Source organism: Cucurbita pepo, chromosome LG07, assembly GCF_002806865.2.
Source record: "Cucurbita pepo subsp. pepo cultivar mu-cu-16 chromosome LG07, ASM280686v2, whole genome shotgun sequence".
NCBI classification, from domain to species: Eukaryota; Viridiplantae; Streptophyta; class Magnoliopsida; order Cucurbitales; family Cucurbitaceae; genus Cucurbita; species Cucurbita pepo.
This window is the reverse complement of record NC_036644.1, coordinates 8,097,042-8,122,416: the sequence shown is the minus strand read 5'-3', so window position 1 is coordinate 8,122,416 and position 25,375 is coordinate 8,097,042. Positions and strand designations below refer to the sequence as shown.

The 25,375-nt window shown below is 39.4% G+C and overlaps 4 protein-coding genes across 9 annotated transcripts in view; 1 reads left to right on the top strand and 3 right to left on the bottom strand.

Annotated features, from left to right (window-relative positions):
* Positions 1–1,182: 1,182 nt before the first annotated feature.
* LOC111798336 (kinesin-like protein KIN-14S) lies at positions 1,183–6,704 on the bottom strand. 3 transcript variants are annotated; one of them, XM_023681412.1, is made up of 12 exons: positions 6,590–6,704; positions 5,852–5,938; positions 5,325–5,475; positions 5,114–5,210; positions 4,758–5,021; positions 4,394–4,673; positions 3,420–3,581; positions 3,046–3,261; positions 2,921–2,958; positions 2,642–2,805; positions 2,454–2,567; positions 1,183–2,326 (listed from the first exon to the last, which is right to left on the bottom strand). In XM_023681412.1, the coding sequence occupies exons 3-12, from the start codon at positions 5,427–5,429 to the stop codon at positions 1,556–1,558; spliced, it is 2,211 nt and encodes a 736-aa protein (XP_023537180.1). In that variant the 5' UTR covers positions 5,430–5,475; positions 5,852–5,938; positions 6,590–6,704; the 3' UTR covers positions 1,183–1,555. The 3 variants fall into 3 exon arrangements, with proteins under 3 accessions (XP_023537180.1, XP_023537179.1, XP_023537178.1); XM_023681411.1 differs by having other exon boundaries at positions 5,325–5,467; XM_023681410.1 differs by lacking the exon at positions 6,590–6,704 and adding an exon at positions 6,043–6,522 and having other exon boundaries at positions 5,325–5,467.
* Positions 6,705–6,761: 57 nt separating this feature from the next.
* Positions 6,762–10,749, bottom strand: LOC111798340 (chaperone protein DnaJ). 3 transcript variants are annotated; one of them, XM_023681416.1, is made up of 8 exons: positions 10,455–10,749; positions 10,206–10,286; positions 9,765–9,802; positions 8,887–8,966; positions 8,711–8,794; positions 8,498–8,606; positions 7,620–7,814; positions 6,762–7,278 (listed from the first exon to the last, which is right to left on the bottom strand). In XM_023681416.1, exons 1-7 carry the CDS (start codon positions 10,701–10,703, stop codon positions 7,673–7,675), a joined length of 783 nt encoding a protein of 260 aa, XP_023537184.1. In that variant the 5' UTR covers positions 10,704–10,749; the 3' UTR covers positions 6,762–7,278; positions 7,620–7,672. The 3 variants fall into 3 exon arrangements, with proteins under 3 accessions (XP_023537184.1, XP_023537185.1, XP_023537187.1); XM_023681417.1 differs by having other exon boundaries at positions 6,769–6,853; XM_023681419.1 differs by lacking the exon at positions 6,762–7,278 and adding an exon at positions 7,283–7,313.
* A 1,079-nt stretch (positions 10,750–11,828) lies between these two features.
* Positions 11,829–22,654, bottom strand: LOC111798337 (probable Xaa-Pro aminopeptidase P). 2 transcript variants are annotated; one of them, XM_023681413.1, is made up of 14 exons: positions 22,519–22,654; positions 20,038–20,312; positions 19,168–19,293; positions 18,966–19,085; positions 18,026–18,301; positions 17,058–17,230; positions 15,681–15,932; positions 15,316–15,467; positions 15,015–15,205; positions 14,598–14,706; positions 14,323–14,477; positions 13,993–14,085; positions 13,088–13,168; positions 11,829–12,039 (listed from the first exon to the last, which is right to left on the bottom strand). In XM_023681413.1, the coding sequence occupies exons 1-14, from the start codon at positions 22,577–22,579 to the stop codon at positions 11,968–11,970; spliced, it is 2,136 nt and encodes a 711-aa protein (XP_023537181.1). In that variant the 5' UTR covers positions 22,580–22,654; the 3' UTR covers positions 11,829–11,967. The 2 variants fall into 2 exon arrangements, with proteins under 2 accessions (XP_023537181.1, XP_023537182.1); XM_023681414.1 differs by lacking the exons at positions 20,038–20,312; positions 22,519–22,654 and adding an exon at positions 21,228–21,638.
* Positions 22,655–24,229: 1,575 nt separating this feature from the next.
* Positions 24,230–25,375, top strand: part of LOC111798339 (F-box protein At1g55000) — a 4,378-nt gene continuing 3,232 nt past the window's right edge. Inside the window, exon 1 of the mRNA XM_023681415.1 lies at positions 24,230–24,689. Within this exon, the coding sequence (XP_023537183.1) occupies positions 24,252–24,689 (438 nt within the window). The 5' untranslated portion in view covers positions 24,230–24,251. The remainder of the gene's footprint in view (positions 24,690–25,375) is intronic.

Genomic DNA, 25,375 nt, shown 5'->3' with positions numbered 1-25,375 from the left:
TTTTTTTTTTTTTTTTTTTTTTTTTTTTTTTTTTTTTTTTTTTTTTTTTTTGTTAAATTCAAGTCTTTTGTTGGTAGATAATGTCTTTCGAGTAGCGTGTCTTGTAAGAATCAAATTTTGAAAGGTATCTTTGAATTTTGAATTTTATTTTGATAGTTTTTTTACATATTCAATATTCAACATTTTTTTAGTTAATGAATCTATTAAACATAAAATTGATTTTTGTGTCGATAGAGTATTAAATTATAATTTATGTTCAATAGATTGGTAAGTTAAAAAAGAATAAATAAAGTTGAAAATTTACACGCATGCATATTAGAGGCATTTTTTAAAATTCATGACCTATTAAACACTTAATTGACACAAACTTATAAGTTTAAACACTAAATTTGTAATTTAATCTTTGTTTTTTGTTAAAAAAAAAATTGATCATAAACTTGCAGGTTGTGACCCTAAATAAATATCAAAATGAATCAAGATTTGATATCGAGATCAAAAATTAAATATATGAGATATGAGATCTCATATCGATTGGAGAGAAGAATTAGTACCAGCGAGAAAGCTAGGCTCTTAAGGGAGATAGATTGTGAGGCCCGGAAGGGAGGTAGATTGTGAGATCCTACATCAATTAGAGAAGGGAACAAGTGCCAACGAGGACGTTGGGCCCTAAGGGGTGGATTGTGAGGGTAGATTGTAAGATCCCACATCGATTGGGGAGGGGAACAAGTGCCAACGAGGATGCTGGGCCCTAAGGGTCCCTAATAGAGGCATTTTAAAAACCTTGAAGGAAAGCTCGAAAGGGAAAGTCCAAAGAAGACGCTAGTAGTGGCTTGAGCCATTACAAAATATCATATCAAAATGAATTATGATATCCTCCTCAATTCAATTTTGAGATGAGTGATTGTTCGGTATCTAGAACGTTAAGTTGCATGCATAAGCTTGAATATGGTGTTCAACAGCCCTTCGTTGCACGAAATCCTATTGAGAGAGGTTGTAAATGATTGACGAGATGTGATGTCTTTCTACATACAAGGTAGTACCATGCTTACGTTCTCAAAGGATGAATTGCTTGAATAAAACGTGTCGGTGATCGTTGGGTACATGTCGATGAAGGACCGAGCAACACAAACGCTCAGAGGAAGTAGAGGAATCCTCCTTCACAGCATTGCCTCCAAAAGGATATGGAAAAAAACAGTAAATTTCTTATCTCTAAAGGATAAAGAGTACAAATCTAAACTTGACTTTGTGTTTCTTGAGACTTCATTTGGTAAGCCAGAAGCATACAATTTAGCTGTAAACACCCTATAAAAAGAATTGTTATTATAGTAGTAATCACAGAGAACATGCTATAGAGAGGGAGGAGGTTAGAGAAGAAACAGACCAGTTGTACCATAACGTTCAAGACGATATCGTCATTGGGACTCGCTCGGTAGGAGATCGAGACGGGGTCGGTATTAAAGATGACCTACTGCAAGTTCTGAGCAAGAGGACTCCACATTTGATGGCTTTCTTTTCAGAGCAGTGGGAAGGTGGTCGAGATGAAGGCTGTATATCGTCATTGGAACTCCGTAGAGGAAAGTCGAGACGGTATTAAAGATGGCCTCCTGAAGTTTCTAAGCTCTCTCCACTTGAGAGGACTCCACACTACTGGTTTTCTTTGCAACGCAATAACTTTGGGGACACCTTGAGTTGGAGGGCTCCCCATGAACTTGCTACTGCTCCTCATGGCAATTGGTGTTGCCTCTACTGATGCTTGGAACTCTGGTAATGGAGAGAACAACTTTGAGTATCTTGCTTTCCTTGTTGCAAATTCTTGTGGCCCCAAAGTGTGAAGTGGTGTTGTCATGTGAGAGTTTAGCTCCGGACGAAGTGTAGCCATCGAGACTCGTCTCTTGGGTTGAAAAACCTGCGTCGTTGTCGTTGTCGTTGTCGTCGTTGTTGGAGTTGGTCTAACAGCAAGTGAACGTCGTCTTGGTACAAGTAGGCTTCTTGTGTTTGCAGCTGCAGTTGTCATCATTCTGTGGCCATTTTCTTTGCCTTCTGTTGGAGGAGGAGGAGGAGGAGGAGCAGTATTTATGAACGACGAGACACGCCTTTTCTTGGATGGTACGGGGGACGACGTCGTAGGAGGAGGCATGAAATTGGTTATCTTTCTTAGGGGTAGCCTTAGTTTAGAAGGACCTAATGGTGGCTTCTTTTCTGTAACAGTTTTGGGAGCTGCCAACTTTGGAAGAGAGGCAGCGGTAGAAGTAGCAGCAAGAGCTCTACTTTCCTGTTTTAGTCTGGCTTTCCTCTCATCTGCTAGTTGACTCTCGAGATCTCGAACCTGTTCGTACAAAGCCAATAACGAAAATCTTTTCTTCGTAACGAAAATCATGTAAAAAAATTGTGCAAGAACTTCAAAATCCTGTAGATTTATTACAAGAACATGGTTAGAAACTTGAATCTATTACCTTTTCTTGAAGATTCCTGCAATTATGTTCCTTAGCAGTGAGTCTCAACTGCAAGGATTGCACATTATCTTGTAACTTCTTCATTTCCTTCTCGTCATGCTTGGATTTTTCCGACTGTATGTTAAAAAAACTTGTTAAGAACAAGGTCAAAGCACTGAAAGAACCAAACTTTTCCAGTGTTTGGATACCATTTGCTTGAACTTGAACAGGTCTGTGAGATCTGTCTGTTTGCGAGCAGGGGCGTTCTCGATCCCTCGAACTCGACTAGCGAAATTCAATGAGCAGAGTGTCTCTCCAACGTCGGCTGAACTTGGACTAATCTGTACAAACATCAGGGTTTTGCAATCTCCTCCTGAACATAGAATTTCCATTAATGTCATATACTAAGCAAATAAGCTACCAGAGAGACCATTAATTTAAGCTCAGGGAAAGAATAAGGATCAAAATATTAAGGCAATGAAGCTCACCTAAAGAACTTTGCAGCAAATGAGTGAGTTTAGAGTTTCTGTTACAAGAAAAGTAAAGAAAACTCAGTCAGATATACCAAAGAACACATTTCCTGGTCAAATAAGAGAGTTGGATGGAGAAATGCCTGTAAGGAACGTGAGCGGTTTTAGAGGCAAGGGCGGAGATGACATCACCGAGAGCGGAAAGTGATTTATTAATGAACTGAGATTCCTTTAATCTTTCGCCATCGACGTCGATCCTCCCCACACGCTCGCTACCAGCCAAGTCGACCAGCCAAAGATGACTCTTTGTCCTCTGTCCATTTATAAGACTCTCTCCCTTGACAGTGACTCGCAACAAGCTAACATGATGCAATGGTAATTGGTGTGCATAAGTATATCTATTTGTTGAATCATCTTGTAAGAACAGAATTTACTTGACAAATTTTGTTTAAGAAAGATCTGGCATAAAAAAAAGTGTCTATTTATTTAACACATGGTGTTTGGACAAGAACTTTACCAGTGGGATCGGCTGCTTAGCTCATTTGCGCTGGTGGATCCAACAGATCTTGCCCGGCCGCCAGACTTGAGTAGTTCCCACACTTGTTCAGTTCCATAAACTTGAGCTTCAACCAATCCAGGGACTTCCTGTGTTCCTTCTGCTGCTTGCTTAATCTCCAACCTTAAAACGTACCTCATATATTAACAATCTCTTCCAATATTTTTAACATTATTAATGTGTTTCATTTGAAGTGGTCATTAGTTGATTTTTCAAGTCTAGGAGAAGAAATCTTGCAATAAAACGAGTAAATATCTTAGAACACTAATGCAAGCATTAGCTTAATATGATAATTAAATTTCTGGAACCAAAAGCATTNCATTATTAATGTGTTTCATTTGAAGTGGTCATTAGTTGATTTTTCAAGTCTAGGAGAAGAAATCTTGCAATAAAACGAGTAAATATCTTAGAACACTAATGCAAGCATTAGCTTAATATGATAATTAAATTTCTGGAACCAAAAGCATTCAACTCGCAGATATTGTTTTCTTTGGGCTTTTCCTTTCGGGCCTCTCCTCAAGATTTTTAAAACGCGTCTGCTAGGGATAGATTTCCACACTCTTATAAAGAATGTTTCATTCTCCTCTCCGACTAATGTGGGATCTCACAATTCACCCCCCTTCGGGACCCAACATCCTAGCTAACACACTGCCCGGTGTCCCCCTCCTTCGGCGACCAAGTCCTCGCTAGCACACTGCCCGATGTCTGGCATTGATACCATTTGTAACAGCCCAAACCCACCGCTAGCAGATATTGTCCTCTTTGGACTTTCCCTTTCGGGCTTCGTCTCAAGATTTTTAAAACGTGTCTACTAGGGAGAGGTTTCTACACCCTTGTTAAAAATGTTTCGTTTTCCTCTCCAATGTGGGATTTCACAATCACCATATCCAAATATTCCATGAAAAATGATCAGAAATAGAAAAACAAAAACTCACTTCTTCAGATTTGGGTTGCAGTTGTCAGCCAAGAGGTCCCTTATCTTCTCATTATAAACCTCCAACATGCTGACATACAATTCATATTTCATAACACCATCTCTCTCTTCGGAAATCTTAAACAGTTCCTTCAGAGTCCGGTAGTTGACTCCTCTGTTTTCAGGTGTTCCCTCCATAGTAAATGTCTTCCCCGTTCCAGTTTGTCCATAAGCAAATATGCAGACATTATACCCATCCATCACTGAAGCTACAACAGGCTTAGCTTGACCGAAAACAGTTTCTACACATTTTGAAAACTCATCATCAATATATGGATTAAGAATTTACAGTAACTTCAAAATTAGCCACTAATTCTTACAATTACCTTGGCCATCCTCTGTCTTGAACACATGATCAAATTTAAACTGTTTTTTTGAAGAATCAGAAGAAACAACTTGAATCTCATTATCCTGAGATGAATCAAATTCAATCACAGAGGTAGCCCCATTGGTTAATTCGCTTTCATTTAATGGTCTACATCTGCAGAAAACTCTAATATTCCCTTTCAGTTCAATCACTTCATTGTAAAGTCTCTTTCGCTCAGTGACCTCTCCAAGGTATTTCTTCTTTAAAAGTTCATGTTCTGTACCTTAAAGAAAACAAGCAGCGGAGGATTAGTCGCTCAGGAGCGATTAATAAGTCGAAATGATGGAAAGTGGTTGGGTGGTAGAAGAAAGCTACCTAGAAGTTGAAGAGTTTTTACAAGTTCAGGGCCTGGAAAAGCATCGGTGTCTAATTTGAATCGTTCAGTTAGGAGCATATGTTCATTCTTCAAATTCTGGAACCAGAAATGAACAAGTGATTCGTCATATCAAATATCCTCACAACATAGAGTACAAAAAATGAACTGGTGATGCTAATTGGGAAAAACAAGACTTCAATTACTTCATACCTCTACTTTGCTGCCCAAGTCAATGACCTTTTGAAGGATTGGAAGTATCTGCGCTCCATCTGGTGATGCTAATTGGGGTTCATCGCTAGATAATCTGCTCTCCATCTTATCCGCATGTTCAAAAGATTCTCTCAAAGCAATGTCTGGACAACTGAGAACTTTAGTGAAAATACTACCAACCAGTAGGATCAAACAAGTTTACAGAAAAGATCATCATAAACATTTGAATTGGTCGTGAAGATAGCCAATCCTTTCAATCCTCAGTTTCCAAACCGAAATCAAGATAAACACAGATGATGGTGTGCAATTAGGAAATTAGCAGGAAGAAACATACAAAGAAAAACAAAAATGTCTCCACAATAGAAAATCCTATTGCTCTAACTGAATGTAAATAGGTCAACTTGATTTCTAATAAAAAGAACGAAAACAAAGCCGTAGATTCCGGGTCGAAACAGATCCATGAAAACAAAAATTCTTTTCAGATCGAGACCGAGAAAGAATCGTTGAAAATTGAATAATTAACGAACCTGAACCGGATAATGAAGGCAGAGGCCTCGGATCACAACTAGGAACAACCGGAGGGCGTAATTCTGATGCGAATTCCACCGTTGCATCTGAAATTTAAACAACAACTCTTCAAATTAAGAAATCAATCAAATCAACAAACCAATCCGCTCCTGTCCCCCACAAAAGCCCGCCCCAAAGAGAGAAAGGGTACCATCCATGGATTCAAAGAGAATGAGGACGTGAAATTTCGAGAGAGATGCCAAGAATTTTGATGAAGAAGAAGAAGAAGCAGAAGAAGTAGCAGAGCTGAGTGGGGAGAGAGAGAGAGAGAGAGAGAGAGAGAGAGAGAGAGCAACGGTCACGTAGGGTTTGAGACTGAATTCGGAGAGATTTCAAATGGCTACCGACGCTGTTTCAAACGGCTATATATTATTTAAATGACGTTTTCGGAGCTCCGCTTTTTAAAAATCCGACCCAACGGAGCCCCGACTCATTTGAATTATTATTGTTATTTTTTCAATTGAATTATTATTATTCTTATTATTCTTATTATTTTGGTGGTTCGAACCTCAAATCTCTTGGTGGAAGAGACCGATTTTATGCTCCGAATATCAATATACTTATATTCACCCCGAACAAATGTGTTCAAGCTTTCCCCCGTCCTTTTCCAATTCGAATGTTTCCATGAATAACATCGTCTTGTCTAATCATGGGAAAGCTAATAATCGTGTAAGAGCCTAATCAACATTTTCGATTACCTCCATATAACTGTTGGATGAAAGTCCCACATCAGCTCCATGTAGCTGTTGAATATCGGTTAATTTAAGAAATGATCATGTGTTTATAATCAAATATTACTCTCTCCATTGGGATGAGGCATTTTAGAGAAGCCCAAAGCAAAGCTGAGTTTATGTTCAAAGTATTTTTACTCCCTCTTCCATATAAAATAAATAAATAAAACCTTTTTTTAAAATAATGATTATTCAACCCCTTCACTCTCACCGCCATCCTATGTCGAGTTCCTGCAAAAATAAAAATAAAAAATCTTAAACACAAATAAATAAATAAACAAATATATATATTGACCAAAGCACTTCTGCCCCCAAAAGCGGAGACCGGACAACCGCCAAGTTGTCGAGGACATGTCTGAAGAGGAGGCGGGCGCCCTATCTATCAGTTTACCACCCTACCCACTAATGGACTATGAGGGAGAGGGCAGGCGAACGGGAACCTGTCGAGAACCCGAACCACTTGACTGATTGGAATACTCAATTTCATTAGGGTCGAGGATGGATGAAACCAATCATCATTGCGCAAGCAAAGCCGGGAAACAGACCGCTGCGCAACGACTAGGACTCGTGTACGAGAAGTTTTGAGCGTGAGCTATCACTCATGCAGAAAGACCCGCAACTCTCAAAGAGGAAGAGGACATCAACCGCCCGAATCACTGTAGCAAAACCTCCCTTTACTCTATGGATAGCCCTTATTTCAAAGAAAGGGAGGAGAAACTATATATATATATATATATATATAATTAGCTTACCTAGAGCCACACCTTAGCAATACAAACTATCTTATAGTTAGCTATCGAGGCATTCCACTTAAAATATGTATTTTAATTATAAAATAATAATAATAAATTTGTTACAGAAGGATGCCTAAGATATATACAAATCTAAATCTAAAACATTTAAAGAATGGAAATGATCCCATTTGGTGGGTAATAAACTAACCCACCGAACTCTAACACATATATTTCTTTAGAGAACTTAGAAGATATTTTGTCACCTGCATTGGTTTCTTCTTGATTCAGTTCAACACGAGACGGTAAAATCAAGATTTCAATACCAATCGACTCGTTCGGTCGACGTCTTTGGCTCCCTCTTCGGCTTTCTGTATCGATTATTCTCGAATTTTGATTTCACTATAAGAGAATATAGTAAATCTGCCTCTGCTGAATTATCATATGGCACATCCAAGGCACTACACAAACAAAGATGGAACTAAAGTCACCAAAAAGCTATGTGGCAAGAACCTACTTTAACGAGAGTACTCTTTCCATTCGGAGCTTCGCACAGCCGAACTAGGCTACTTTCCTAATTAAACTAATAAAGTAAAGGTAAGAACCTTTAATAAATAATATAAATTCAGTATAAAATTCAAGTTTATAGGGGTTGAGATTTCTAGTCTTAAGGTTTCTGTAACGACCCAGATCCACCGCTAGCAGATATTGTCCTCATGGCTTTAAAACGCTCTGCTAGGGGAAGGTTACCACACCCTTATAAATGGTGGTTTGTTCTCCTCCCCAACCAATGTGGGACATTGCAATCCACCCCCCTTTGGGACCCAGTGTCCATACTGGCACACCGCCTCACGTCTACCCCCTTCAGGGAACAGCGAGAAGGCTGACACATCGTCCAGTGTCTGGCTCTGATACCATTAGTAACGACCCAAATCCCCCGCTAGCAGATATTGTCCTCTTTGGACTTTCCCCTTCGGGTTTCCCCTCAAGGCTTTAAAACGCGTCTTCTAGGGGAAGATTTCCACACGCTTATAAATGGTGGTTTATTCTCCTCCCCAACCAACGTAGGACATCACAATTTCGAACATGAATCTAAGTTGGAATATTTTTGTACCTATGAATCTAAGTTGGAATATTTTTGTACCTGTCAAGTAGCTCTTCCAGGATGATTCTTTGCAAAGGTGTTACATAATGTATACAGCTTCTGGGGCATTGGCCAACTGCAATTTGAACCTGATAATCTTCACCGTGTCCTAGTTTATTGAAACTAAATCAAGAAATCGTAGTTGGAATAATACACATTTCATATGTCCTCAAAATACTGAAATTATAATTGCATATTATCACTCGAACGAACCTTGAGAAGTCGCCCGGGCTGTCCCGGTGGACGAAGCAAAAGTGAAGACATGGGGAGCTCTGTCTACACACGAATATGGGCAGCCTGCATATTGTTATGACACAACACATGTAGATTGTTGTATTGTAACAAAGAACTTAAATTGTAACATTCATAAGATGGAGCAAAGATGGTACCTCTTCCAACACAAAGAAACTCATTAACAAAGACATCAAATGCATCGCATTCTGGGTTTTCAAAAGGATCTAAACATTCCCTGAGTTCATATGTTTAATTGTGAGAGTTCCATAAAAAATGAACAATAGATATCACCAAATAGAATGATGAAAATGAATGAGGAACTGAAACTTGAAATCATAAAACTCCATCGAATTTAAAAATGTCAATAAAAGTAATTCATTGTTATTGTAATAGCCCGCACGTAGTAGATATTGTCCTTTTTGGACTTTCGCTTGAGCTTCCCTCAAAGTTTTTAAAACACATCGAAGAGGTTTCCACACCCTTATAAAGAATGTTTCATTCTCCTCCCCAGCCGATGTTGGACCTCACAATCACCCCCCGTCGAAGAGGTTTCCACACCTTTATAAAGAATGTTTCGTTCTCCTCCCCATACACACCATCATCCCCCCCTGCTGACACACCATCATCCCTTAAATCCACCACCCCCCCTTCGGGGCCCAGCGTGCTTGTTGACACACCGCTCGCCTGTGTCCACCCCCTTCAAGGCTCAGCCTCTTCGCTAGCACATCGTCCGGTATCTGGCTCTAATACCATTTGTAACAGCCCAAGCCCACCGCTAGAAGATATTGTCCTCTTTGGCCTTTCCCGCTTCCCCTCAACGAAAACGTAGCTAGGGAGAGGTTCCACACTTTTATAAAGAATGAGAACTCTTCGTTCAGTTATATATATTATCTATAACCTTTTATTTATAATTAAGAATTCCCCTAAACTTTCCAAGAATATGGTAATTACACAATTTATTCTATGATGAATGCTGCAAGAGTTTTAACCAGCTCTATACACATTGAGAACAACACCAAAAGCACAACGATACCTCTCAATGAACTCGGTTCGGCTGCAACTGGATAACATCTGCATATTGTAGAAAGCATAGTGATTGTTGAGTTTCATAATTGACTATAACATAGATGATAGAAGTGAACAATTTCTTCATCAGAACACAAATAGTTCCAGCTTGTTACAGTCTCTTGTGGTGTCAGCATCGAAACAAGTACTTATGGCTTGAATATTTCATCGTTAATCTTTAATGGGGATCTTTTCCATTCGTAGATTACTCTCTATGCACTTTCTCTCGGAACAACAGAACAATAGTTTTGAATTCTACAATGTAATTAAGGACTCGGAGATAACAATCAAATTAAGGTCATCATGAATGATGATTGCCATAATGTTCATCCTATCAAAGAAACACCATTTACCAATGAGATAAAAGCACCACGCAATTTTCTTCTTGATACTATAGATGAATAGCTACCTCGTACGCCTGAATTACACGACGAATCATAGAATCGGAATAATTTCCATCTCTATTCACGTCTGGATGGAATTGCTTCACCTGCACGGCCAGAAATCCGAAGTCGAATTGAAAATCGGTACAGAAAACCAAAAATTCTACAATCAACCTAAGTAGCCAATCACTTAATCGCTTCCCAATCATATTCCGAAAACTCAAATCTAGATTCTACAATTCGATTTTTCATCGCAACGAGAGAAACCTACGTACTTTAGCTCGAAAAGCGGCTTTGAGCTCGGATTCGGAGCAGGTCGGGTCGACGCCGAACAATCTGTAAGCATCCATAGCATTGGAGAGAGGCGTATCTTCTCCATCAATTCTTTGCCTGCAAATCGTTGCGAATCGAGACTTTGATGAAGAAGGGAAGAGAATCGAGGATTTTGAAATGGTGCGAGAGCCAACGGTTTTCCGAAATGGAAGAACGGTTGGTGCTGAAGTGGAGAGATACAGCGCCTCCATTGTCGGCGTTCGCGGGAAGTTGATTTCGTTCCAAAGGGATAAATGATATATTATTTTTAAAATCCAAATGGCTAAATGATATATTATTTTTTAAAATATTAAAATATATCTCTTCACCTATTCGAGAAAGGAACGGTGTGAAAACCTCTCCCCAGAGGCATTTTAAAATCGTTAAAATTGTGAGACTCGACGATACGATCAAAACAGACAATATAACTTCTCCCTAGAGACATTTTAAAACCGTTAAAATCGTAAAGCTGACGACGATACGTAACGGATCAAAACAAACAATATCTACATGCGTCTCCTCCAAAGACATTTTAAAACCGTTAAAATCGTGAGGCTGACGACGATACATAACGGATCAAAACAGACAATATCTACATGCGGTAAGGTTACTATTAAAACCAAGGCTAACAACGATTTGTAATGGGTCAAAGCGGACAATACCTACTAGCGATTTGCAAATGGTATCAGAGCCAGTTACCATACGGTGCGAGGCACTGGTCGGAGGAGAGCTAGACCCTCTCAATAGTAGACACGTTTTGAAACCTTGAGAGGAAGCCCAAAAAGAAAAGTCCGAAGAGATCAATATTTGCTAGCGGTAGACTTGAACTGTTATATATTAATTATGGTTTACAATATTCGTTTCAACGTACAAAAATAAAAAAACTAAGCTTATTCCCTTGATGTTCATAATTTTCATACGAACAGCTTCAATTATTCTAAAAAAACAATCGTAAAAGTAAACTAAAAACCTTTGAAAAACAGTTCTACAAACAGTGTAGTCAGGAAAAAAGAAAATAGAGGAGGAGGCTAAAGCCCGACTCCAAGGAATTCTCTTAGCTAATCAGTTTGGCATGACCAATAGGGAGAGGAACGAAGCAGCTCGACTGTAAAAGATAGGAAGTAGAGACTATAGGCAGAGATGGAGTGTACATTTTGATTGATACTTCACGGTGTGCTTGCCCTACCACAGAACGGAGACGGGCTCGTCGAAGGAAGGATTAATACATCGAAGCCTGATTGGGATAGATCATTCATACCTTTGTACTTATCCGAGCCTTATCCGAGCCTTATCCGAGCAACCTTAATGCTTATCCATACTAGGATTGATCATCTTAATTGCTATAAAATACTCGGACCTTTTAAGTTCAAACCCATTTCAGCATTATGGTGTAGAGAGTACATATCATTTCTACATCTGATTCAATGGCCATAAATTACACAGCATTCATACATTATGTCAAACAAAAGCAAAGAATCAGGATTTTGCAATCAGCCGAGTGTTGTTCCACAGCCATTGGCGAGCAGAACCTTCGAGCAATGGAGAAACCTGTACAAACCATATATGAGTAGATTTACTTTGAGAAGTGAAGCCGTTCTCATAATCATATTAAAACAGTGAATCCCGAATCCCGAAGCTTCTACAGTGGTATAATTTTGTCCCCTTTGAACCGTATCTAATTTAAATTTGTATAGTTTTTGTAACGGTCCAAGCTCACCGCTAGCAGATATTGTCCTTTTTGGGCTTTTCCTCAAAGTTTTTAAAACATGTATGCCAGGGAATGGTTTACACACACTTATAAAAATGTTTCGTTTTCTTCCCCAACCGATGTGGGATCTCACAATCCACCCCCCTCCGGGCCCAGCGTTCTCGTTGGCACTCATTCCCTTCTCCAATCGATGTGGGACTCCCAATCCACCTCCTTTGGGGCCCAACGTCCTTGCTGGCACACCGCCTCATGTCCACCCCCCTTCGGGGCTCAGCCTCCTCACTAACACATTGCCCGTTGTCTGGCTCTTATACCATTTGTAATGGCCCAAGCCCAGTGCTAACAGATATTGTCTACTTTAAGATTTCCCTTTCGGGCTTTCCCTCAAAGTTTTTAAAACATATTTGCTAGAGAGAGGTTTCCACACCCTTATAAAGAATGTTTTGTTCTCTTCCCCAACCGACGTGGGATCTCACAGTTTTACTTTCAATTCTATCCAAAAGGGTTCACACCAATAAAAACAACGTCTTTGATTGGTTCGTGCTTCTTCTTCACCTCTTGAGGGACTACTTGTCATGACTCTAATCTAAATTTGCGTAGTTTTACTTTCAATTCTATCCAAAAGGGTTCACACCAATAAAAACGCCATTTTGATTGGTTCATGCTCTTCCTCGCCCCTTAACAGACTACTTGTCATGACTCCTAACAAACTTCAGATGTTCTTCCCATTTTTGTAAATTTTGATTTCAAGTAAACAATAATCTTAATCTATGATCATTGTTCTTAAAAATACTTTTAGAAACAGAAACAGAAACCTGTTTTGTAAGCTCCAAACAATCGATGCGAAATTAGACAACCAGGATAACTATGGTGGTATGAATGTCAAACCTTTTCCCAGACTTGTGAATGGTAATCATTCAGCCAATTGACTTCCGCAACAGAGAGCAAAGAGATATCAACCATTTTAGTCTGCATAAGAAAACAGGCAAAAAGAAACGTTCAAAACAGGGCACATAGAAGCCTTCAATCAACAGACTGGACGCAGGCCACATAGAAGCCTTCAATCATTTTAAACTACAATGCTGCAAGCGTTTTCTTTTCTTTTTTTGTAAGAAGAGGAACAAATTTGATTGATGAATGAAACAACGGAGTAGAAACTCCGACCACCGAACACCGAACACCTAACACCTAGAGGTGAATTATAGGAAGTTCTCCAATTTGTAATCTACAAAGTAAGACTATAGGCAGAAAAAGGATGTTTGCTTTTACATGCATGGCATGAAAGAAAATTTAATCCATAAAACTGTCAAAAGTAGAGAAAGAGTTAAAAGTTCGTCCATTCATCTCGCCCCAATGATGATGCAAGCATTGTTTTCACTAAGAAACAAAACCATATCGATAAATTACGACTCAAAATCATAAGAGAACAATGAGGTTTCCTTTAATATCTGATTCCAGTGTGTTTTTTTAAACAAGATATGAACAACTTTTAATGTTAAGTCTCAGAATTAATTCAGAAGCCTACAACTCAACGTGCAGTGAATATGGTGAATGCATTATGCCTGCTAACTGCTAAATCCTAGTTAGAGGCAAGACAACAGCATAAATCCAGATACATCGGACGGTCCACGTTCTTATGTTTTTATTATTTTGCCTTAAACATTATACCTTGCAGGCCAAGCATAGATGCTCCTATGTTGATTCCTAGAACAACATTGTCATATTCCCTAGTTGTTTTTTCTCATCTATTACACATCTGTATAATTTTCATTATTTATGACCAACTTGTTTACCTGAATGGGTACAAACGTGAGTTTTTCAAATCCTAAATATCCAATGCCTCCAAAACAGTTTGGAGTTTTAGCGTCCCTCACGACAAGGAGATTCTGCAGAAGAACACCAAAATCACAAGAAGAACAATGAGAAAAAACGTATGCAGAAAGCTACAAAAGACCATAAGAGTATTTCAATCTCTGTAAAATGATCGAACATTTTGTTTCTCTACAGCAATCCAAGTAAACAAGATGTTGAAGATGCAAGGATAGTAGAAAAGAGTTTATGCATCAATTCCAATTAATTAGTCTAGTCTACACACCTAAACATTCTCATTTCATTAGTTTTACCTCAATTCTAATACCAAAAGAGTGGTCTTCGTAGTAGCCTGGTTCGTTGCTAACGATCATTCCATCTTGTAAGCCAGTCATATTCCCAAATCGGAAGCTTATACTTTGGGGTCCCTCGTGTACATTTAGTGCAGCCCCTACACCATGGCCAGTCCCTGAAAGACAAGGGGGAGGGAAAAAAATAAAAACTAAAATACCTAATCTATATTTCTAATCAAGTCAAACTACATTTAAGTGTTTTGCACACAAGATCATTAATCAACAGAAAGAAATACCATGCCGATAATCAAGCCCGATTTTCCAGAGAGAGGAACGAGCAAATGCATCTAATACGAAACCAGGGGTGTGCTGAGGAAACACTGCTTGATCTAAAGCTATATGGCCCTGCAATTGTTTAATATTTCAGAATGAAGCAAGAAATGCCAATGATATCATACACAAAAATGAGACAAGAGGTGGGATGGGAGGTAGGCAGTATAAGATCCATGATAATTTTAACTTTACGTGTTTGAACAGCAGAAATGATGAGCATTTTTTAGTTGACTAAGTAAGTGAATAAATGTTTTTCAACATCTAACAGAGGTTTTTCGGAAAATAAACAGCCATAATAATAAGTCCTCCATGGAAATCCATTTGATACAGATGCAATTTCATACATTATTACAGAAAAGTGGCAAATGGAGATTTCATACTTGGAGGACTCTCGTAAAGCACTCTTTTTGATAAGTGGTCGGTTCACCAAAATGTACTGTACGAGTTATATCGGTTGTTCCATCAACATATTGCGCTCCACTATCCAACAGAAAAAGTTTATTTGCATCCACAACAGAACAATCACTAGGTTCTGGTTTATAGTGTATGATTGCACCATTTGCACCAGAGGCTGAAAAGGCATTACAATAATGAGTAATGAAACTGAAGAAACTGAGAACAGGACCATTTAATCAAACAACAGATTTGCAAAAAAAAAAATGCATAAGGAATTTTATATACCACTAATAGTATCGAAACTCGTGTCAACAAAACCATCTTGGTTTTTACGAAATTCCAGAAGTTTGTCAGCAACTTCTACCTCCGTTAGTTTGACACCATTGAGAATTTCCTCCTCCAACCAGGACCAGAATTGAGCAAGAGCAGCAGCATCTCTACACAAAATATTGTACCACATATTAACTAAACAAAATAACTAGTTTTAAGTACATTAAGAGCATTTGCACTATATGGTGTTCAAAAACAAGAATGATTAGCGAATAGTGCATATCCAAAATGGAGAAGTTGTAGGCTAGCTGTGACATATTTATTACAGTATTACACAATCAAGGGCAAAGGAAAATATTGATGACAGAACACAATGTAACCTCAAATGAGAGTTCCGCATCCCTTCTAACTCAGCATGATTTTTTACGGCCTTCGCTATTGAAACAGGAGATGACTTATAGACTCCAGTAGGTCCAACATGACTATTTGAGGTCTCAGAAGTCTTATCCTTGCTTTTTCTTTTATTCCCAAGGCGTATAAAGTACTTATCACATGCGTTCCTATAAGCATTTGCAATTGCAGCATTGACTGATACTGGGTCCAGCCAGAGATTAGCTCCCTTTTCTGCCAAACTGAAAAGAATTCAGTCATCATTGAAATAAAGGTATGACCATATACAAGAGCAATAGGAAGCATTCTGATTGCTGCAACATTAAAAATTGTACTTGATAACCGACACATAAAGGGATATCTCCATTCACAATGTAAATCATGGAAAGAATGTGAGATTTCATATTTCATTCTTTTTCCATAACCCTAAGAATATCTGATAGTGAAACTTGCTCATGAAAGTTTCAAGATATTTCATATTAAAACGTAAGCTCTGTTTAATATAGTGCGGATGCAACTTCCATGTAGAAAATATATCAGAAAGCTAAAATTGTTTAAACTAATATAGAATATTATCCCCATCCGATAACATACTCAGAGGAAAAAGTTTCAATCGACGAAACTTACTTTTCAATTTCCGAAATAATAGAATCATATGGTCTTAACTCAACTCCTGCACTTTTCAAGTGATCCATCACCTCTGATGAGACTTTCGAAGTATCTACAAACAGTTTTGCTCCATCCATTTCAACTATCAGGTATGCATACATAACAGGTGAGTTTGGAACATCACTTCCTCTCTGCAAAGTTATGGAAAAATTACAGAGATATTCTACTGAATACCATTATGGAAAAATTACAGAGATATTCTACTGAATACCATTCATTGTAAGTAGTAATAGAAAAAGGCAGAATCACATTCTTCGAGTTCGCTAACTTGAAGATTAGAAGATTNCAGAGATTAGCTCCCTTTTCTGCCAAACTGAAAAGAATTCAGTCATCATTGAAATAAAGGTATGACCATATACAAGAGCAATAGGAAGCATTCTGATTGCTGCAACATTAAAAATTGTACTTGATAACCGACACATAAAGGGATATCTCCATTCACAATGTAAATCATGGAAAGAATGTGAGATTTCATATTTCATTCTTTTTCCATAACCCTAAGAATATCTGATAGTGAAACTTGCTCATGAAAGTTTCAAGATATTTCATATTAAAACGTAAGCTCTGTTTAATATAGTGCGGATGCAACTTCCATGTAGAAAATATATCAGAAAGCTAAAATTGTTTAAACTAATATAGAATATTATCCCCATCCGATAACATACTCAGAGGAAAAAGTTTCAATCGACGAAACTTACTTTTCAATTTCCGAAATAATAGAATCATATGGTCTTAACTCAACTCCTGCACTTTTCAAGTGATCCATCACCTCTGATGAGACTTTCGAAGTATCTACAAACAGTTTTGCTCCATCCATTTCAACTATCAGGTATGCATACATAACAGGTGAGTTTGGAACATCACTTCCTCTCTGCAAAGTTATGGAAAAATTACAGAGATATTCTACTGAATACCATTATGGAAAAATTACAGAGATATTCTACTGAATACCATTCATTGTAAGTAGTAATAGAAAAAGGCAGAATCACATTCTTCGAGTTCGCTAACTTGAAGATTAGAAGATTAAAAAAATTAATGAAAACATGAGGAATTGTAGATTGCAGTTAAAATTTTGGAAAACCATAAAATTTCACCTTTAGTTATTTTAGTAACAATAAGTGTAACGGCCCAAGTCCACCGCTAGCAGATATTGTCTTCTTTGAGAATTTCCCTTTTGGGCTTCCCCTCAAGGTTTTTAAAACGCGTCTGTTAGGGAAATGTTTCCACACCCTTATAAAGGGTGTTTCGTTCTCCTCTCCAACCAATGTGGGATCTCACAATCCACCCCCTTCATCGCTGGCACTCGTTCCTTTCTCCAATCGATGTGGAACCCCCTACCAAATCCACCCCCCTTCGGGTCCCCGCGTCCTTACTGGCATACTGCCTCGTGTCTACCCCCTTTCAGGGAACAGCCTCCTCGCTAGCCCATCGTCTGGTGTCTGGTATCTGGCTCTGATACCATTTGTAATGGCCCAAGCCCACCGCTAGCAGATATTGTCCTCTTTGGGCTTTCCCTTTCGGGCTTTCCCTCAAAGTTTTTAAAACGCGTCTGCTAGGGAAAGGTTTCCACACCCTTATAAAGGGCGTTTCGTTCTCCTCCCCAACCGATGTGGGATCTCACAATAAAATTATCAAATGAAAACGTCAAGAACAGATAGAACTTTACCAAGTTCAACAGCCAGGCAATTTCATCAAGCATGGATATAATGATTGCAGATGAACCAGCTTCTCCAAGCTCAGACCTCAAAGAAGCCAACTTTGATGCAACATCTAAACCAGCATATTTAAGATCATGCACTCTAATAGGCCCTTTGGGTGGCTTTGGTCTTGATTCTTTCCATATTTCATCCACGAGATTGTAATCATATAGGTAAACCAGCTTGTGATTCTTCCTCGAAATGGTCTCCTTCAAATCTTCTGCAGCATCGGCAGAAAACAGAAACTGCTCCCTTCACGAAATCAATAGGTGGCATTAGATAGAGGAAGAAGTAGACAAAACTAAAACATTATGTGGTTATAGAATTGTGTGAGATCCCACATCGGTTGGGGAAGAGAACGAAACACCCTTTATAAGGGTGTGGACACCTTTCTCTAGCAGACACGTTTTAAAAACTTTGAGGGAAAGCCCGAAAGGGAAACCCAAAGAGGACAATATCTGCTAGCAGTGGGCTTGGACCATTACAAATGGTATCAGAGCCAAACACCGGGCGATGTACCAGCGAGGAGGTTGTTCCCAAACGTGGGTAGACACGAGGCGGTGTGCCAGTAAGGATGCTAGGCCCCAAAGGGGGGTGGATTTGGTAGGAGTCCCACATCAATTGGAGAAAGGAACAAGTGCCAGCGAGGACGCTGGGTCCTGAAGGGGGGTGGATGGTGAGATCCCACATCGATTGGGGAGGAGAATGAGACACCCTTTATAAGGGTGTGGAAACCTTTCCTTAGCAGACGCGTTTTAAAAACTTTAGGGAAAGCCTAAAGAGGACAATATCTGCTAGCGGTGGGCTTGGGCCGTTACAAATTGAGATGCAAAATTCAAAACCAAGTTAAATTTGGAAAAGAGGACATGAGAAAACATCTTAAAAGAATGCAAAAGAAAAATTTCTCACAGGATCAATTCCAACTACACCGCCAGGAGCTAGAGTATCAGCAAGCCATTCACTTGGGGTCGGCACGCCATGATTTCCAGCTCGCATGAGAATCCAACTGGAGCTTAGCTGCTTCTCTGCCTAATCATCAATAACAGGGAAATTATTCTCACTATCTATACATGGCCAAGTAACAAGAAAGTATGAAAGTTCAATCTTCAACCTGAAGAAAATACCGTCCATCTGTCCAAAGTGCTGCTTGGTCCTTCGTGACAACAGCAGTTCCAGCACTGCCGGTAAATCCAGATATATAAGCCCTCCTCATGTAACATTCTCCAATGAATTCACTCTGAAAACAGCAACAAAATAGAACGCTCGTAAAAATTCAAACAAACATGGGCCAATTGAGTAACACATCCAAACAATTTTTTCCACAACACAGCATAAGGAGGACGGTTAGATGAACACCATTCTCCACAATGACGGCATGATATTGTCCACTTTGAGCATAAGCTCTCATGGCTTTGCTTTGGGCTTCCCCAAAAGGCCTCACACCAATGGAGATAGTATTCTTTGATTATAAACCCATGATCATTTCCTAAATTAGCCGACATGGGACTTTCATCCAACACCTCCCATCGAACAAAGTACGCCTCCCCTTAATCGAGGCTCGACTCCTTTTCTTTTGGAGTCTTAGTCACTTTTGACTATGCCTTCGAGAAGTCTCGACTCCTTTCCTTTTGGAGTCATTTGTTCAACCTTTGAGGATTCTATTGACATGACTAAGTTTAGGGCATAGCTCTGATACCAAGTTAAATGAACACCACTCTCCACGATGGTATGATATTGTCCACTTTGAGCATAAGCTCTCATGGCTTTGCTTTTGGTTTCCCCAAAAGGTTTCACACCAATGGAGATAGTATTCTTTGATCATTCCCTAAATTAGCCGACATGGGACTTTCATCCAACACCTCCACACTTTCATCCAACAAGGACATCGATTTAAAAAAAAACAGCAGCATGAAGTCTTAGTTACTCGAATTTCTCCTAATCAAAACAAAAATACCAGGCGAAGCGAAATTACAAAACCGACCTGGTGAGCGTCCTGCGAGGGGATTACATAGGCGTCGATATCAATGCCAGGTTTCGAGAACAACTTGCGGAGAGCCTGAAGCTTGGAATCGGACTCATCCTTCGAGCGGGTGTTTCTGAGGTCCGAGGAAGGCTTGGCGGTGATGAAGGAGCAGCTTCTGATGGTGGAACGTCGTAGTCGGCGGGAAATGGCGGCGAAAACAGGGGATTGAGGATTGAAATAAGGGGAAATTGGGAAGGTTGAAGAGATTAAACGGAGGTAGAGAGAGGTTGAAGNGTGACAACAGCAGTTCCAGCACTGCCGGTAAATCCAGATATATAAGCCCTCCTCATGTAACATTCTCCAATGAATTCACTCTGAAAACAGCAACAAAATAGAACGCTCGTAAAAATTCAAACAAACATGGGCCAATTGAGTAACACATCCAAACAATTTTTTCCACAACACAGCATAAGAGGACGGTTAGATGAACACCATTCTCCACAATGGCATGATATTGTCCACTTTGAGCATAAGCTCTCATGGCTTTGCTTTGGGCTTCCCCAAAAGGCCTCACACCAATGGAGATAGTATTCTTTGATTATAAACTCATGATCATTCCCTAAATTAGCCGATGTGGGACTTTCATCCAACACCTCCCCTCGAACAAAGTACGCCTCCCCTCGAACAAAGTACGCCTCCCCTTAATCGAGGCTCGACTCCTTTTCTTTTGGAGTCTTAGTCACTTTTGACTATGCCTTCGAGAAGCCTCGACTCCTTTTCTTTTGGAATCCTTTGCTCAATATTTGAGGATTCTATTGACATGACTAAGTTTAGGGCTTGGCTCTGATACCAAGTTAAATGAACACCACTCTCCACGATGGTATGATATTGTCCACTTTGAGCATCAGCTCTCATGGTTTTGCTTTTGGCTTCCCCAAAAAGTCTCACACCAATGGAGATAGTATTCTTTGATCATTCCCTGAATTAGCCGACATGGGACTTTCATCCAACACCTCCACACTTTCATCCAACAAGGACATCGATTTTAAAAAAAAAAAATAGCAGCATAAAGTCTTAGTTACTCGAATTTCTCCTAATCAAAACAAAAATATCCTCCAGAACAAACGCTGCACAATTCAATAACACATCCAAATGAATTTATGCTCCAACGACACGAAAACCAGGAGAAGCGAAATTACAAAACCGACCTGGTGAGCGTCCTGCGAGGGGATTACGTAGGCGTCGATATCAATGCCAGGTTTCGAGAACAACTTGCGGAGAGCCTGAAGCTTGGAATCGGACTCATCCTTCGAGCGGGTATTTCTGAGGTCCGAGGAAGGCTTGGCGGTGATGAAGGAGCAGCTTCTGATGGTGGAACGTCGTAGTCGGCGGGAAATGGCGGCGAAAACAGGTGATTGAGGATTGAAATAAGGGGAAATTGGGAAGGTTGAAGAGATGAAACGGAGGTAGAGAGAGCTTGAAAATGAAGAAGAAAAGGATGAGAATGAAAGAGGACGAATCGCTTGCGATGGTAGCGAGTGCATCGTTTGAGAGAGAAGATAAGGTCACTCCGCCCTGCAAGCAACTTCGTCCCGCCGGTCCGGCCACCAGATTTTATCGATTTTCTTTTTTCTTTTAATTAAATAATTAAATTATATATTTTAATATTTTAATGAAAAATCATAATCGAAAAATCTTAAAATTAATTATAAAATAAAATAAAATATCACTCTATATATTAATAAATAAAAGGGTTAAAACTAATAATTTAAAATAAAATAAAATATCACACTCACAAATCATTCCAAAATAATACAGAATTCGTGATCCGAACGGAAATTCTCGTGTACACGTGCACGAGCTTCACAACACTCGACGTGATTTTTAGGTGACGACATTCACATATATAGTAAGGTGGGACACATTGCTACCCTAATTTGCGTGCATCGTACGTGTGACCTGCACGAGTACCATGTGCACAAGTTTCGTAGCATTTGACATGATTTTTAGGTGACGACATTCACGTATATAGTAAGGCGGGTCACATTGTTACCCTAATTTGCATGCATTGTACGTGTGACCCGCACGAGTACCATGTACACAAGTTTTGTAGCATTCAACATGACTTTTAGGTGACGAAATTCACTTATATGACAAAGGCAGGTCACATTACTATCCCTAATTTGCGTGCATCGTACGTGTGACCTNAAATTACAAAACCGACCTGGTGAGCGTCCTGCGAGGGGATTACGTAGGCGTCGATATCAATGCCAGGTTTCGAGAACAACTTGCGGAGAGCCTGAAGCTTGGAATCGGACTCATCCTTCGAGCGGGTATTTCTGAGGTCCGAGGAAGGCTTGGCGGTGATGAAGGAGCAGCTTCTGATGGTGGAACGTCGTAGTCGGCGGGAAATGGCGGCGAAAACAGGTGATTGAGGATTGAAATAAGGGGAAATTGGGAAGGTTGAAGAGATGAAACGGAGGTAGAGAGAGCTTGAAAATGAAGAAGAAAAGGATGAGAATGAAAGAGGACGAATCGCTTGCGATGGTAGCGAGTGCATCGTTTGAGAGAGAAGATAAGGTCACTCCGCCCTGCAAGCAACTTCGTCCCGCCGGTCCGGCCACCAGATTTTATCGATTTTCTTTTTTCTTTTAATTAAATAATTAAATTATATATTTTAATATTTTAATGAAAAATCATAATCGAAAAATCTTAAAATTAATTATAAAATAAAATAAAATATCACTCTATATATTAATAAATAAAAGGGTTAAAACTAATAATTTAAAATAAAATAAAATATCACACTCACAAATCATTCCAAAATAATACAGAATTCGTGATCCGAACGGAAATTCTCGTGTACACGTGCACGAGCTTCACAACACTCGACGTGATTTTTAGGTGACGACATTCACATATATAGTAAGGTGGGACACATTGCTACCCTAATTTGCGTGCATCGTACGTGTGACCTGCACGAGTACCATGTGCACAAGTTTCGTAGCATTTGACATGATTTTTAGGTGACGACATTCACGTATATAGTAAGGCGGGTCACATTGTTACCCTAATTTGCATGCATTGTACGTGTGACCCGCACGAGTACCATGTACACAAGTTTTGTAGCATTCAACATGACTTTTAGGTGACGAAATTCACTTATATGACAAAGGCAGGTCACATTACTATCCCTAATTTGCGTGCATCGTACGTGTGACCTGAACATAACTCGTGTACCACGTGCACGAGTTTCATAGCATTCAAAATACTTTTTAGGTGACAACAGTTACTTATATAGCAAGGCGAGTCACATTGCTACCCCTAGCTTTCATTCATCGTATGTGTGACCCGAACATAACTCGTGTTCCACATGTACGAGTTTCGTAGCATTCAACATGGTTTGTAAGTGATGACATTCACGTATATAGTAAGGTGGGTCACATTCCTACCCCTAATTTGCATGCATCGTATGTGTGACCCGAACATAACTCGTGTACCATGTGCACAAGTTTTATAGCATTCACCATGATTTTTAGGTGACGACATTACTTATATAGTAAGGCGGCTCACATTGCTACCCCTAATTTGCGTGCATCATACGTGTGACCCGAACAAAACTCGCGGACCACGTACACGAGTTTTGTGGCATTCACTTGACAATCTTCATTTATATAGTCAAGCGTGTCATGTTATTCACATACCTAGTATCCACATTGCATCTTACGTGTAGCCTTCAAAACGTTATATTATTAATAAATTAATAGTTGAATCAAATAATAATGATTATGAATACGACAAAAACAAAACAACTCCGTACACAAAATTTACTGGAATTTGGAATAAAATTTATTTATAATTTAGAAAATCTCTTTGAAAATATATTTATATTGAGACAGGTACGATGAATATAATCTCGACCCCGACCTCAGTTATTTAACAGGGAGAAATCTATACCTACTCTCTCTCCCATTCCCGGAATACCCGTTAGGAAGTGAGTCCCTACAATTTTTTGATACTACGGGTTAAATAAATATCTCTGATTACTATCTTTATAAATATATTCTAATAATATATATATATATATATTATTATTTGTTAAATGGACGATTATAGCCCTAAGTTTGAACATATTCTCAATCCTACCCCTGATCATCCAAGAAGTAATTTGATCCAATAAATAAAGACTTAACTAATAATAACCATTCGTTTCTCTCTCTCTCTCTCTCTAAATGGGGTGCTGTTGCGACGAAGATGACGACGTTGAGATCCTGAGGCATCTTCATCCCTCACCGACCGTTCAGTCTCCGCCGCAGCAGCAGCTGCAGCAGCAGCCTACGCTACCGGATTCTTCCACTGCCGTACTGTCTCCGATGAACTCTCACTTCTTCGCCCTCTCCTGCCGCGACATCCTTCGCCTCATCTTTGAGAAGCTTTCCATCCCCGACTTGGCTCGTTCCAGCTGCGTTTCCCGTCTCTGGAACTCTGTTGCTTCCGATCAGGAAATTGTTTCCGGTGCTTTCAAAGCGCCGTGGAAGGTTAAGGATGTAATAGGGAAGCCGAGCTCCGGGAGCTTCTGGAGAGATAATTGCCTTGGAAAGTTCGCGATCTCTCATCGGATTCTCCGCGGTGATAGCTTGGCTAGTCTTGCCGTTAAGTATTCGGTTCAGGTATGCGCTTCGAAAACTGTTTAATTCATATGAAATTGACTGGAAACAGTAGGACGAGTATAATTTTTGTAGAGTTTTTTAGTTTTGAGGAGTTGCGATCATCAATTTTCTTTGATTGTACTTTCCATCTGGCTGGAGTTTAATCTTGTTCGTTTGAAGAACAAGATTGTCAGACGGTTTTATCGCTGTTCAAACTTCAAAAGTCCTCTTACTGAGTCCTTTATTTGTTGAAGGCGAAACCAGGCTAACTGAAAGTAAGAAAATTCGATTGTAGTGAACATTTTGAACATTCACTATTCTGTTAGAGATGAATGATTTATTGTAGCAATGTAGCTTATTGTTGTTCATTTTCTTGAACATTGATCTTGAAGAATCACTCGTGCTCTGATCATAAATTGAAATCTGTCTTATCTTCCACAACAATACATAGACTTAACTGAAGAGTTGATTAGTATTTGATACTCTGTAGCTTGTGTTCCTAAAACTTGAAGTCCTTGTAAAATATCTATTAAGAAGGAAGATCATGTTGAATTGTTAAAATCCAACTCTTTTCTATGACTATGGACTACGATGTATTGTTGAACTCTCTAGTCGTCTGTGTTAGACGAACACGACTCTCCACAATGGTATGAGATTGTCCACTTTAAGCATAAGCTCTCATGGGTTTGCTTTGAGCTTCCCCAAAA